The sequence below is a fragment of the Rhinoraja longicauda genome, chromosome 9, assembly GCF_053455715.1.
Source record: "Rhinoraja longicauda isolate Sanriku21f chromosome 9, sRhiLon1.1, whole genome shotgun sequence".
Taxonomy (NCBI): domain Eukaryota; kingdom Metazoa; phylum Chordata; class Chondrichthyes; order Rajiformes; family Arhynchobatidae; genus Rhinoraja; species Rhinoraja longicauda.
This window is the reverse complement of record NC_135961.1, coordinates 22,206,544-22,221,774: the sequence shown is the minus strand read 5'-3', so window position 1 is coordinate 22,221,774 and position 15,231 is coordinate 22,206,544. Positions and strand designations below refer to the sequence as shown.

Here is a 15,231-nt window from a genome sequence, read left to right as displayed (position 1 = left end):
TATGTTGTTTATGGTAGATGTTGATGCATTTGCTAGAGAAATTTGATGTAGGGAAGCTAGTGCTTGAGTGTTCATCTCATGAGCATGACTGTATGTAAGACTGTATCAAGAAGAAAATCTGCAGTGATAGGTAATGAAAACAGGAAAGGCAGAAGAACTAAATCTTCTGATAACTCCAGAAAAGTCTCCAAAAAAATGATATTTTATGTAAGCACTTCCTTTTAAGTGCTTAACAATGAATTTATTCACTATTTTTTATTATTATGATCCTGTCATCTCTAGTTTTTAGATGTTAAAATATCTCAAAACTGAAAGTTCACAGCCAGAAATCAGTGAATCGACAAATCTCATTCTCAAGTAATGATATTTTCAATAATGTTAATAATTTTCCCAATTGATGTTCAACTTTGCAAATTGATAATTTACAAAAGTTTGGAAGTACAAAGGAGGAATGGATAAAAATACAAAATAAAAATACTATAGTGCCATATATGTTCAATAATTTGGATTTTGACCAATTACATCTTTGTATTGTGTTTCAGTTACCAGATAAGTCAATTGCAAGTCTAGTGAAGTACTACTACTCATGGAAAAAAACTCGATCTCGAACAAGTTTAATGGATCGGCATGCACGAAAATTAGTCAGTAGGAACAATCAAGATGAAAGGTGAGATCAGAAAGATGGTTATTACCGTGAAACCTACGTTATTATTTACAGAAACCATTGATGATTATCTAAAGCTAGTGCTACATCGTACCAATCTCCATTAACAAAATAATTAGATGCAGGACTAGGTCTCTTGTCCACTGGAGGAACATCTGCACCCTAGAAGTTCATGTAGTTGGTCTCCCAGATGTTCTATCACCAGGTATGGTGCTTTCATTCTACAGCAGTTCAGGGATGCATTTCCTCTAGAAGAGAGATCAGTGAGCAAGGGATTCAAAGTAACTGGTGCTTAAAGTTGGACTAGGCAATTCTGCCCTGTTAGCTCTGCCATTTAGGAAGGTTATATGGCTAATCTTTTACTTCAGCTCCCCTTCAATCTATATATATACATTATTACATTATTATATTTTAAATATTATCATTATTATATCATTATTTTAATTATTACCGTGTGTGTGTGCAGTGGGGTCGCGGGTGATGGCGACTGGTCCCAACTGCGCAGGCGTGGACTTGGACTTCCCATTGTGACGTCCTACGCGGGTGACGGCCAAAGGGGCAGAAAAGTGATTTTTTTTTACTTTAAGAAGAGATTTTGAAAGATTATAAAGTGAACTAGCACAAGTGTGCCCGTTGGGCCCGTCCTCGTAGGGTTTCCATTGTAACCGGGAGGGGAGTGGTGTGGAGGGAAGGGGGAGGGAGGGAGGAAGGGAGGGGGAGAGAGGGGGGGAGGGGGGGAGGAGGAGGGGGAGGGATGGGGGAGGGAGGAGGGGAGGGGGGAGGGAGAGAGGATGGAGAGGGTAGGGAGGGGGGAAAAGGGGGAGGGAGGGGGACCTCCCCTTTTCCCAGTACCCCGCTTTCCCGTTGGGCCCGTCCTCGTAGGGTTTCCATTGTTACCGGGAGGAGGGGAGGGAGGGAGGGAGGGAGGGAGGGAGGGAGGGAGGAGGGAGGTGTGGAGGGGGAGGGGAGGGTTGGAGAGGGGAAGGGGGGGAGGGAGAGGGGAGGGAGGGGAGAACGGGGAGGGAGGGGGACCTCCCCTTTTCCCAGTACCCCTCTTTCCCCATTGGGCCCGTCCTCGTAGGGTTTCCATTGTAACCGGGAGGGGAGTGGGGGGGAGGGAAGGGAGGAGGGAGGGGAGGGGGGAGGGAGAGTGGAGGGAGGGGGAGGGAGGGGGGAAGGAGGGGTGGGAGGGGGACCACCCGTTTTCCCAGTACCCCTCTTTCCCCTTTGGGCCCGTCCTCGTAGGGTTTCCATTGTAACCGGGAGGCGGGGAGGGAGGGAGGTGTGGAGGGATGAGGGGAGGGGGATGGAGGGGGGGAGGGATGGGGGGGAAGGGGAGGGGGAAGAGGGGGAGGTGGAGGGAGAGGGGAGGGAGGGGGAAGGGAGGAGGGAGGGGGGACCTCCCCTTCTCCCAGTACCCCTCTTTCCCCGTTGGGCCCGTCCTCGTAGGGTTTCCATTGTAACCGGGAGGTGGGGAGGGAGGGGGGAGGGATGGAGGAGGGGAGGGGGATGGAGGGGGGGAGGGATGGGGGGAAGGGGGGGAGGTGGAGGGAGGGGGGAAGGGGGAGGGAGGGGGACCTCTTCTTTTCCCAGTACCCCTCTTTCCCCGTTGGGCCCGTCCCCGAGGGGTGAGGGAGGTGGGGAGGGAGTTGGGGAGGAGGGGGGGAGGGAGTGGGGATGGAGGTGGGAAGGAGTGGGGAGGAAGGGGTTGAGGGGGGAAGGGGGACCTCCTCTTTCTTTTTTCGTAACACTTGCCCCGGTGGCCCACGAGCATAGTGGCCCCATGCTGATCTGTGTATGTTAAGTGACTTGCAATTAAAAACACAACTTTAAAAAACAACCATTTGCTTTTCGCAACAATGTAGCACAAGCATTGTGACGTCACAAGCTGAAGACCTTTGAAAAAAAAGGTTAAAAATTAAAAAATGTAAATTTGTAAAGAGCAGACACCCAATAGCAGCTGCTTGGCACAGGGGCATTGTGACATCACAATGAAGATTAATCCGCACCGCAGCGCCCCCCTTCTGTCAAAACTTCGATAAATCAGGGGGGGCAGTGCTTTAAAACCTCTGTAACTTAAAAAATATATGACCAAATTAAATGAAAATATCGCGGCCGGTCAGACGGGAGGTTGGTGATCAAGGCGGTGCAAAAACCGTGACGCGACGGTTTACAGTTTTGCCGCAATCAGTGATACATACACAAAGCCAGGATACAAACATATTTATAAACAAGAAGTGAGTTTTAATAGTATATAGATTAAAAAAATATATAACATTTATTCAAACCCCAGGACAATGGTGAATAAGGTAGGCCTAGAATTGTCACACTATCGTGTACCGTTTTGGCTGTGTCCAGGCACAAATATATTAACACGCAAACAGTTTTACCTACCGTACCATTGTCCAGGGGAATAATAATGATAATACTTAAAATATAATAATGTAAGAATGTAAAATGTTATATGGTGTGTGTGCGGTAGGGTTGTAGTCCGGTGATGGTCCGGTGCGCTGGGACTACACCTCCCAGTGCGGCAGCGGGAGGCACGCACAAGATGGCGGAGCGGGAGGAGGAGAACAAGGAGAACGGCTGCCATTTTTGTTGGAGTCGTCGACGAAGCTGTTGGTTGAAGGGGGTGTAGGAGGATTCGGGGGGGATTGGGAGTGGGGGGGGAGGGTAGTGAGGGTGGGGGGAGGGGAGATGGAGTGGAGGGGGGAGTGGAGTGGGTGAGGGGGGGGAGAAGGAGGGGGATGGAGTGGGAGGGGTGGGAGGGGTGGGCAGTCAAAGTGGGGGAGGGGAGGGTGCCACACCATTGCAGGAGAGCTTTGGGCATCTGCGCGTGCTCGGTTGGAGGAGGGTTGCCATTTGGTGTTCAGCTCCGGCACGTGTGCAGTTGGGGGAGGGTTGCCATGTTGTCCAGTTCTGACGTGTACGAGTTGGGAAGGGTTGCCATTTTGTGCTCCGTTCCGGCCTCTCATTCGACACCTGATTGGCCCGGGTCCCACGTGGGGGGAGTGCCGGCGCCCCCCCCCACTCTGGTTGCCGGCACGTCCTGATTTGCTCCTGCCGCTCACCCCCACGTGGGGTCCATTGATTGGCTACAACCTCCCGCTTGACGCCCGATTGGCCCGGGTCCCCACGTCGGGTCGAATGATTGGCTCCGACCTCCTGATTGGTCTGGGTCCCACATGGGGGGAGCGGTTTCTACCTGCTCAAAGCAACTGCCGTCGCAGTCGAACTGATGTTCCTGCTGAATGAGGGCACAGTCTCGAGGATCTCCAAGAGAGGATTTTAACGATAAAAAGCAAAAACATTCCAGATAAGATTTATTTTATTTTAAAGAAAAAAATGCCATTTATTTTAAAGAACAAATGTGATTTTCCCATGTCACGGTGGGAACCCAACGAGGAATGGGCCCAATGGGTCCACTTGATCTAGTCTCCTGTATATCTGGCTGCATGAGTTTTCAATTGATGGCCCACCGATGGACAACTGAACAATATTTATTTTTGGAAAGCTTTGTTACCGCACAGCATGAAAGTTCAGATTAGTAGCACATTGTTTAACGGTGCTAAGCACTTTAGGTGATAAGATTCAAGGAACTTTGCTGCGTTATGTAGAATTTAATTGTCACATGGGAAAAGCTTTGACATCTTAATGGCAAGTAACAAAAGAGTAGGAGGAGGAAGGGAAGAAACAAACTATAGGGTCCCTTTCTACAGTTCTATACTTGAGGACCTAGTGAACCCAAAATTCCTTACTGGGCAACAATCTCTCTTCTCAATGTTAATGAGCAATAATGGTCTTCTGCCCATAAAGCTGAAATAAAAGCTACCACATGAATCAAACTGAACCAAACTGAAAAGCGAACTCCTGCTTCAATTCTATACCCACTTTCTACCTCTCCATAACTGGTTTAGTATATTATTGATATTGGTTTATTATTATTGTCACATGTATTGAGATATAGTGAAAAAAATATCTGCATGCAATCCAATCAAATCATGCTACACATGAGTACAATCAAACCATGCACAGATACTGAAACAAACAACTGCTGACAACTCCCAACCTGAAACATCGCCTATCCTTTTTCTCCAGAGATGTTGCCTGACCCGCTGGGTTACTCCATCACTTTGCGTCTATCACACACAGGTACAACAGATAAAACGAAAAATACCAAAGTGCAGAATATAGTGTTACAGCGTTATAGTTGCAGAGAAATTTGGGCCGTTTTAAAAAAAAAAAAAGTGCGAGGGCCACAGTGGGGTATGTTGAAGATTGGGACTGCACCCTTAGCTTATGAGAGGACCAGTCAGTAATCTGATAACAGTAGGGAAGAATCTGTTCCTGAATCAGATGGTTCATGCTTTCAAGAGCTGAAATAAAATAAAAATCCAGTCTTGATTCTACTGAATGGTAAAGCTGGAAGGATTGAATTCTTATCCCTACTGCTATTTCGTATGTACCAGTTATTTGAATTTCTTGCTTTTTGACCCCTATTCTTGGGGAAATGGGTCATTCCTATTTACTCTGCAAAGTCTAGACATAGTTGTGAGTGTCCCAAATTATGCTGCCTTCACTGTTTTCTGGATCCCTCCACTCATGAAATGCTATTGCAGACTATTTAAAATCATTTACAAATGAAGCCGGAAGGTAATTTATTTTGAGTTTTTTCTGAAACGTATTAGACTTTGAGCAGAAGTCACAAAGTTGATGAAATCAACATAATTTTTTTTGCTTTTATAGTTTCCCTTGCCTCCTGTCCACATCAAACAAGATGAAGATAATCGTAGATTTAATATCCTGCATGTAAATTATACCTTAATGTCAAATCGTCATATACTGCATGAACAAGGCAAAAGTATAGAGAAAAACATTTTTCCTAAACAAATTTGTTTTTCTGACTTCAACTTTCCACTAATTGGAGCTACTAATAGAAGTTGGCATTTGATCTGTGAATGTGTCTGTTTAAACCTGTGCAATGAAAGAACAGATTGCAGAACATCACTTCTGTGCCACATCCATGCTATCTACAAACTGCATTCAATGTAGAGTTTATCTTCCTTTCATCAGATGGACTTGAGTTTAATAATTAGGACAGTGGTTAGAATCAAATACTATGGAAACATGCTCCTCATCCCACTGAGTCTGTGCCGACTGTCCATTTGTACTAATCCAATTTTATTCTTCCCGAGTTCCCATCAGTTCCCTCCAGATTTTAGTCACTTTAGAACTGCTTGATTTTTTGTTGTGTGTATTTTTACATAGCTTCTGATACTTACACGAGATTCTTAATTTCAGTGATGATGGAATGGAAGAACGGGCTGCAAATTGCGTTCATGACAGTGATTATGATCCAACTAAAGAAGCTAAAAAAGAGGTAAGAATTTTTAGGTATAACAATGCTGAGTTTTCAGCTGAAGCTTCCTTGGCATTGATATTGTGAGCTTTTAAGGCTCGATAAGATAAATGCTGAAGCTGGTGAACCTGAAGCCTTTGTGAAGCATGTTCTAACGGATTATGATTTTCGCATGAAACCTCTGTGCTTTTGAGAATTTACAGCATTTTGCTTCTTTGAATTTCCTTGACATACTCAAGATTTAAAATGTAACTAAAGACTTGGAGTTTGTTCAGTAGGAAAATAACTGCAGATGCTGGTTCAAATTGAAGGTAGACACAATGATGGAGTAACTCAGCGGGAAGAAGGGTTCAGAGTGAAGAAGGGTCTCGACCCGAAACGTCACCCATTCCTTCTCTCCTGAGATGCTGCCTGACCCGCTGAGTTACTCCAGCATTTTGTGTCTACCTAGAATTTGTTCAGTGTCATTAGAAAGGTGTTTAGACTTTAGAGAGACAGCGTGGAAACATGTTATTAATTTTGCATTATAGGTGTGTTATTAACAGTGTTATTAATTTTAACCAGTAGCTTTATTTCTAAGTGCCTTAAGTGATTACAATTGTGTTAAACATGACATGAGTATTGTAGCTAGCTGATTTGAGAGGCTGAATGATGGCAGGGGAGTGGCACTGACAAGATTGATATAAGGAGCTGGGCAGAAATTTAATAGGCTAATTGGCCTCCTGCACAGTAACACTTCTATGATTAACTTAATGCCACTGTAGGTGAAAATTCAGAATTGTCTTGTTGAGGGAAACATTATTGGCATGGGCTGTGAGAAACTGATAAAGTGACTTTTCTCCCAATAAGCCTATAGGATGATGGTGTTCAGGAAAGTCATTTGACCCACTCCAGTCTAACTAGCACCAATATGCTCCACCTAAAAGCATCCAGGAGAACTTGGATGATGCATGAAATTCCCTTCCATCCTATTCTGCCAGTCCATTCACGTTGATCATAATACATTGAATAAATCGCTGTTTCTTTACTTAAGTGCCTTGGTTCCTTGGTTCAACATCTTGGATTGCCACAGATTCTTGGTATTAAAGCATCCTAAATCATAGAGGATTTGACTTGGTATTAAAGCTAAAGGCAACAGTTTTCCAGCACCCCAAAAATTGGGTTCAATCACTTTCAGGGCAATTATGGATTATTATGTTAGCATTTGAAAACTTGAATGAAGAACAAAAATGTTATCTCATAAATTTCACCATGTAATGTGATCAAAATTTAGTCTTGAAGACAACACCGGGTGTTACATTTGCAGCTAGATTGTAAACTACACCCCATCATCATTATCCATTAATTTGCCATTACGAGTACAACCCCAGCCCCATCACTTTTTTTAAAGAAATATATATGTACATGGTAATAAATTAATAATTGTCTCTATAAAGATGGTCCTCAGTTTCCATACCACTTATGTGAAGTGGCTCCCTAGTATGTGTTGTTCCAGTAGAGAGTGATCTTTGTTTACAAAGCTGCACCTTGGAATTTCAAAACTGATTGCTGCAACTAATTGAAGTAATTTGTTAGGTAATATTTCCTTTTAGATATTTAGACTTTATGTATTTATTTTTTGTGTTTTTGCAGTCAGAACACAGGTGGGGGGGGGGGGGGGAAATATATTAGATATAAAGGGGGAATAATTACCCACCTTTTATTGTTATCCACGGGAAGTCTATATATCCCTTGCAGATAATTAGGACTTGGTATGATTTAAAGTCTGGTTAAATATAAATACACTTCTAATATACTATGTCTCTTGAAATACATACTTAACCTGTATTCTTGTGTGCCTTTTGATAGAGTAATCCTGATCCACCTGTGCAGGTCAGCAGAGTTGGCACAGTGAGACGTGAGCTTCCAATTTTGCAGCATCGTCATCATCCTCTCCGGTCCAAGTGTCAACCACCAAAAGGAATGTATCTTAGTCAAGAAGATGCGGGAGCCATGTCCTGCAGCCCAAATGCAGCAAGTACCATTCTTAGACAGCTTGATATGGAACTAATCTCATTGAAACGCCAGGTATTTGGATACCTGTAGTGCAGTTATAACATATTAAAGAACAATTATTTTTTCTTGTATACTATGGATAATCTGAACAACAGAAAAATTTTCATAACAAATTTACAATCTCGTCACTGAAATAAAGATGAACTTCATACAATTACTCCAGCAGGTGTTAATTCTTATTTTAAGAAAAATATAAATTAAATCATTTGGATCAGGTTTTTATTTGCTTGGCATCTCATTCTTTGCTTTCTAATTCAGTCATACCAAATGTTATTTTTGCCGATTGGTAGCAAACCTGAAGATCATAAGGTGGAATTTGTCTTTAATTGTTTGCACCAAATGTGCCATGCAGTAGCAATTGTGAGCTGTACTCTGTTGCCAAAATCGACTTCAAAGTAACTGAAATGTGGGGGCAGAGTACATACATAGTTTTAAATGCCAATTCTACTGTGCAATTCCTAAAGAAAAAAATGGTGGATATAGCTTATCTCCTGTGAGATGTCAAATCAATGACATGCTGCCTGTTTAAATAGATCAAAATGACCCACTGATACTGTTCAAATTCTCCAATTCCTTGGCACTTCAATCCCAAAACCAATCCCTTCAAAATAGTTTGTTATATGTGAAAGCTGTGCAGTAATTGGCTATCACGAATGTCAATTCAGTAACTGACAGCACTTCAAAAGATCCTGATTGGAATGAAGTAGTTTGGAATATTGAAATCGGAGAAAAATAAATTCTTACAACCAAAATACCTCTTTAATGAAAGTAAGTAACAAAAAAGTTCATTTACATTGTGCATTTCACATCCTCCAGACACATTTGGCAAGCAGTAGATTTGCCGACCTACAGGGTACAACTGTCTGTGATAATCAGTTAGGCTGATAAACTCGACATGCGTACAATGTGAACGGTGTTGGCAGTTTGAGATTTCCAATCAGTAAACGGAAAAGGTACATATGGAAATTTTGGAAAGGTAGCAAGGTGACAGTTAAGGTAAGGTGGACGGAAGCTGGCACATGACTACATAGTATGAGTGGAATTAAAAGATTGCATTTGCAAGATTAAGAAAATAAATGACAAGAAGTTGTCGGACAACATAAATAGATGTAAAGCTTTAAGGGATTAAGAAAGGAAAATAAGAGAGACCTTAAGGGGAACTTTTCTGATCATCAAAGTAGTTATTAAAAGAGCTGATAGTCATTGAAGATTGATAACGTGAGGAATAGCATTTGAAAATGATGAAATAAATAAGCAGTGTCCTTAAATTTTACAAGAGGAACTAAAGGAAGTGACAAATTCATTGTATGTATGAATGCATTTACAATTTTCAATATTATGGAGATTAATGTAAAAATTCAAAACTATTGAGTTAATTTAAGCGGTTTAAAGAACTAGATTTATAACTGACTGGTTTTCTGATTCAAATTTCCACAAAACAATCTCAATCAAGCCATAAAAGGTCTGATGCATGAGAGAGTTCTGTTTTCACTTGTGTCTTATAAATAATAGTATTTCATAATTGCTGCATTTGTTCTTTAGGCTAACTTAGAACTTCTGATATTACTTGGGTTGATGTAAACAGTCTAAGATTAAATTGTACTTCATAGTTTTGTTTCATTGATTGCAGTATCTTGATAAATGTTAATTATAGGGGAGATGAAGCTTAAAGTGATGATGGAGCCTGTTTTGAGGTAGGTTGAGTTAGGTCATTGGTTTGTAATATCACAATATAACTATTGTGACTTAAGACATTATAGTCATAAGCTTATCTTATATTTCTGTAATCCTGCACTACCTGAGCCACACAAAAAAATATATATTTTCTGATCCTGCCCTTCTCTGCCGATTTGCAGTCTTGGAGGTTACCTTGTGCAGTTTTCTGATTAAAAATTACAGTTGAGGTCACCTGAATTGCTGTGAAAGAGATAAAAAGCCACGAGATGTTTCTTTTGCTTGCTGCGTAAAGCAAGATCTGCACCGATACATAGATAATGGGGATTGTCCTACGCAAATTGCAACAATTTTTTTTTAACTTCCCTTTTTCCAATTTTAACCCTCACCAAATCTCACCAAAACCAGGCTTAAAGGGAATCCAAAAACAATTGTTGCAATTTGTGTAGTTCCTATCCTCTTAGGTCCTTGTATTCGAGAATGGGATCCTTAAGTTTATTTACCCATGAATTCAGGTTTATAACAAGGTTTCACAGTTTCTATCAATGATAATTTTTGTCGTCTTTACAGCACAGTGGTGCAATGGTAGAGGTGCTGCCTTACAGCAGCAAAAACCTGGGTTCGATCCTGTCTGTTTGAAGTTTGTACAATCTCCCTGTGACCATGTGGGTTTTCTCTGATTGCTCCAGTTCTCCCCCCCCCCCCCCCCCCCCCCCACTCCAAAGACATACAGATTTGTAGGTTAATTGACTTTTGTAAATTGTCTCTAGCTAGTGTACGGGGTGGTTGTGTCTGACTAGGTGGGCCGAAGGGCCTGTTTCCACACTGTAAATAGTCTAAAAGTCTTTTAAGATGTTCAGAAAATGGCTAAAAAGTAAATATGATCTGGAGGTTAAAATGAATACAAGATGGTGTCTCTGGTAGAAGTTCAGATTAACAACAACACTTTTGGGCACAAGTGGTAATCTAGTACCATAATTTACAGATTTTCAGTTCCCTAGCATATTGTAATTGATTGTCCAGCAAAACATGCTTCTTAATAGATGCTGGAAAGGTAGACCTAATTCGGGGAAATGGGTTTCTCCCACTTCTCTCCAAATAAACAGTGTGTGTAATGGGCTTCTTGACAAATGGCAGGTAACTTACCATCGATCTGCGCAAGTAGTTTCACGATGTTTAGTATTTGTACAAGATAAATATAAATACTCCAATGTACTTGATAAAGTCATTAAAAGGATATTGGATGCCAAGGCAAAATTAATAGATGGTGACTGAGAGATAAGAATTCTAGAACTGGAAATTAGATATAATCACCTGTGGTAGGGGTAGAGGGAAGGGGAAATATGGCCCAAACATTTCTGTTAACTTTTGTACGTGCGGATGTTAATGATTGGAAGAAAGTTGCAGATAGAGCTGAGGATTGAGACAACTGCAGGAATTTTAACTTGAAGAAACAAAAGGATCAAGGACTTTGTTGCATGGGTGTATTGTTTGAAAGCAATTAGGGATAGAATTGCTCCAGTCATTTGTGATAGAGAATATAGATTAAGAATATAGATTAAGAATATAGATTTGGAAATTTGGTGTGAATTTGACTCGTACACTGTAGTTGCAAACAGATTGTTTCAAGTTGAATCAGTGGCCAGGGACAGACCTGGAATTCGTGATAAGGAAATGGAGATTGTGAAAAGTGTGAAGCTAGTGATTTCTGGACTTTGTCTAGCTGAACTTGTTCTTTGAGCAACTCCTTCTCGTGTATTTGTCAGTATATGTGGTATCTCTAAATCTGGTCAGTTAATAAACCTTATTCAAGCTGAGCATGCACAAATTGGACAAACAAAATGTAACATGCTGATTGCTCAGTAACTTAGTGTGCAGACTGTTTGAAGTAACAATTGCTTTCGACAGTTCTCAGGAAGCTGGGGAATTTAAAAAGTATAAATATGTCGGGTTTTAACTATTTGTAGTAAAATATTCCTTCATTAATGCTCAATTGAAATTAAAAATTGCATTTATTCACATCGGCTTAGTTCAAATGCTAAATGTGTTCTTCAATAGTGATTCCTTATTTTGTACAAATAACCTTTATTTACATTCCTAATATTTTGGAAAACTTTGACCATTCTCTTCCACTTCCTTGCCCATGTGGGCACCTAAAATTATATTGTGAAGACAATGTTTTATTTAGATTTTAGAGTTGGTTTAAGTTGGTGAAAGGCTTTGTTTTGCATGCTATCCAATTGGATCCAATAATACTATATATAAATACAATCACGTCAAGTTCAAGTACAATAGGTAGAGCAAAGGGGAAGATATAGTTTCCAGCATTGTAGTGCACCAATACCATAGACAAAGTCCTATGTCCGCAATGCAGCAGTGAATTTAACAATACGCTAGCTTCTGAAAGGAACCTTCAGAAGCCTGATCACAGAGGGAAGAAGCTGTTCCTAATAAACATGCTGTGACTCTAAAGTGTTAAATATGGTAATATGGAATGGAATGGCATAAATGGACATGTATACGATGGAATTTTATTTTATCCCAGGAGGGAAATTGGTCTGCCAACAGTCATAAAGCACAACAAAATACATGAAATTAAAGTGACGAGCGGAAACTCCAGGATTGCAAAGATTGGGGGAAGGGGTGGGTCAGTCTACCCCACGACAAAAGGGTGGAGGAGTTGTATAATTGGTAGCCAGAGAGGGAAAAAGATCTCCTGTAGCATTCTGTGCTGCATCTTGGTGGAACCAGTCTGTTGCTGAAGGTGCTCCTTAGGTTGACCAGTGTGTTATAGAACTATTTCAGATCACATTAAGCATTTCATGTCTATCATCTTAACTATAATTGATTCTTGGTAATGTCCTTAAGTCATCATTGCCCCTTTCTGTGGCTCAAAACAGCATAGAATAATCCAAATTCTTTTCCGCTATTGCATTCTTTATTCTGTGTAAAAGACAGAATCTTCTCTTCATGACTTGCCCTCTTCCCTCAATTAATGTACCTCCAATTTTCCCTAATTTCAGTTCCAGCTTTGTTTTGAAAGAACAGCAATCATGATCTCTCTTTGAAGATCTTTTTATTTTGAGGAGTATGATTTAAAATATACAATAAGGATTCAGTTAGTATTACCATTGGAACTCCCCCAACAACAAAATATATATTCCATTGTTCTTGACCAGTCTGCATCCTATTCTGAAGGAATAGGCAGCAGATAAATTGACAGGCAGCCTTTGATACTGTCCCCAGATTTGAAGCAGCCTCTTTTCACATCCACTATAGGATTTCTGATGTCCGAACACTAGACGCCATAGAATTTTAATTATTTACACACGTAAGGTTCATATTGTCTGTATAGCTAAAGTTTCAATTTTTGTTTTTCCCTTTGAAAATGAATAAGGGAGAAATCACCGAATAGTAAGCAGAAGCAAAAAGCTTTGGACTTCGTGCAGATTGACTGTTTTATTACATGGGTGAACTAGAGAAATGGAGAAGCATGAAATGTTTGTTTCATGTACAGTAATGTTTTAATGAACGACCAGTGGAAAATTTTGAAATGTTTTGATTAGGATATAGAAACAAAAACTACTTTTAAAATCTAGCAATGGTTATAGATTCTGATTTTTTTGTTTTCACTTAAGTATTATATTTAACCACATGGTTACCATGCATTTTTTATAATTTAATATGGCCAGGCATACGTTATGCAATTGTTTTGGTTTCTTCATGATGATTTGATGCACATCGCTGAGATAGATTGAATGCTCTGCTGTGGATATATTGCCACCTTTGTAAAAAACACATTTAGTTAGAACAATCTCATCTTGTGGAACAGTTCACCTCTGTTTCCCCCATTCCTCACCCCTCCTCGGCCATTTCTTAGCTTGGATATCCTCGAAAGTAAAAAAATCTTTAATTTTCATCTTGCAACTATTTATCTGATTTGATACCTCGGCTTTGCAATTTAAAAACTGATTAATATAACTACAGTTTGTAGATTACTTAGATTCATTTCAGTAGCCTCAAATTATGCCACTTCATCTTTAATACGTCGATTTATAAAAGACAGTTAAAATCCTAAATTTGAAATGGTTTTCCAGGTACAAAATGCCAAGCAAGTTAACAGTGCACTGAAGCTGAAATTAGAAGGCGGCATCGAAGAATTCAGACCACCTGAGGTAAATAATATGGTGCTTAAAAGCTTACAAACATTGTAACACTGTCTTGTTATGTGTGGGGATTAGACCTATAGTTTCGTGAATTATTAAAAACGATGGATTTACAGTTCACACAAATGACGTTTACTTTGTGCACCTACATTTTTTCAAGATCTTGCCAAGAAAATTACTTTGTGCACCCTGAAGAAAATATCTACTTTTTGATATTTCAATACAAATTTTTGAAATGTCCCTTTCAATAATGACCCTTTAGTTAATCTCCCAATTTTTTGTTTCATTTTAGAGAGACCAGAAATAAATACACATTAAAAACTGAAAGCAAGAGATACTTTGCACTGTTACGTGGTTTAGTTGGTCAACAGCCCAAGGGACATTTAAACCAAATAATATTCAAAGTTAAGGATTGTAGGTTCTCGTGTTTCCACGGCTCTCTTTATTTTGCATACTACTGCAAATAATTTACAGAGTTCTGTGAAAATCATTTGAATATTAAAATTTTCATCGTAAATTACAAGTATGTGGCATATTTGGGTGTAGAGTTGGGTCCCATTTGCCAGTGGCTACAAAGGGATTTAATAGCAAATATTTTCTGACAAGTCGGTATGGTGATACACTAATAATTTACCTCTTATATTTTTTGACCAGATGGAAATTTACCAAAGGTGTCTGACGAAATAAGTCAGCAGAGGATTGGCAGTCATTTGGTTTTATTTTCTCTCAATAGCTGAGTGAGAAATACTCAGAAATACTGTTCGGTAGCATTAAGGAAGAACAATTTATGGGGAATGTATCAAATATTAGAGTTTAATTGCTTATAGCAAAAGCTTGTTCACAGAATCTACAATTCAGTCACAATTGCAGTCTGAAACTGCAGCTACTGGAAATCTGTAATAAAAACTGAAATGGCTGGGAACATTCACCAGGTCGGACGGTATCAATGGGGAGCAAAATAATAGTTGACATTCAGGCTAAGAATCCTTCATCAGATCTTGAAATGTGTTTTAGGTTGTGCAGCGAGATGAGTGGAGAGAACAGAATGTCTGCGATTGGGTACATGGTTAAGTTGTCAAAATAATGACTACGTTTAAAAACTGGTAGAGTAAAAAAAAAACAGAAACTGAAGTGTACAGCAATGATTGCTGAATGAGGGAAAAACAGAGGTATTTCAAAGTGTAAATTCTATATTGCCTCTGGTGGCTGTTGGATACTCACAAAAAATGAGTTCTTGTTAGATTAATTTAAATTAATTTTCTGAATCTTTTCTATTTACAGCCTCGTAGTTGTAGAGGATAGCCTAAGAA

The 15,231-nt window shown here is 40.0% G+C and overlaps 1 protein-coding gene across 2 annotated transcripts in view; it reads left to right on the top strand.

The window, feature by feature from the left end:
* The window catches only part of rcor3 (REST corepressor 3), a 41,398-nt gene that overhangs the window by 14,937 nt on the left and 11,230 nt on the right, over nucleotides 1-15,231 (top strand). For both annotated transcript variants that reach the window (XM_078404938.1, XM_078404939.1), the window contains 4 exons: nucleotides 543-667; nucleotides 5,969-6,047; nucleotides 7,875-8,093; nucleotides 13,853-13,930. In XM_078404938.1, coding sequence (XP_078261064.1) covers nucleotides 543-667; nucleotides 5,969-6,047; nucleotides 7,875-8,093; nucleotides 13,853-13,930 — 501 coding nt within the window. The remainder of the gene's footprint in view (nucleotides 1-542; nucleotides 668-5,968; nucleotides 6,048-7,874; nucleotides 8,094-13,852; nucleotides 13,931-15,231) is intronic.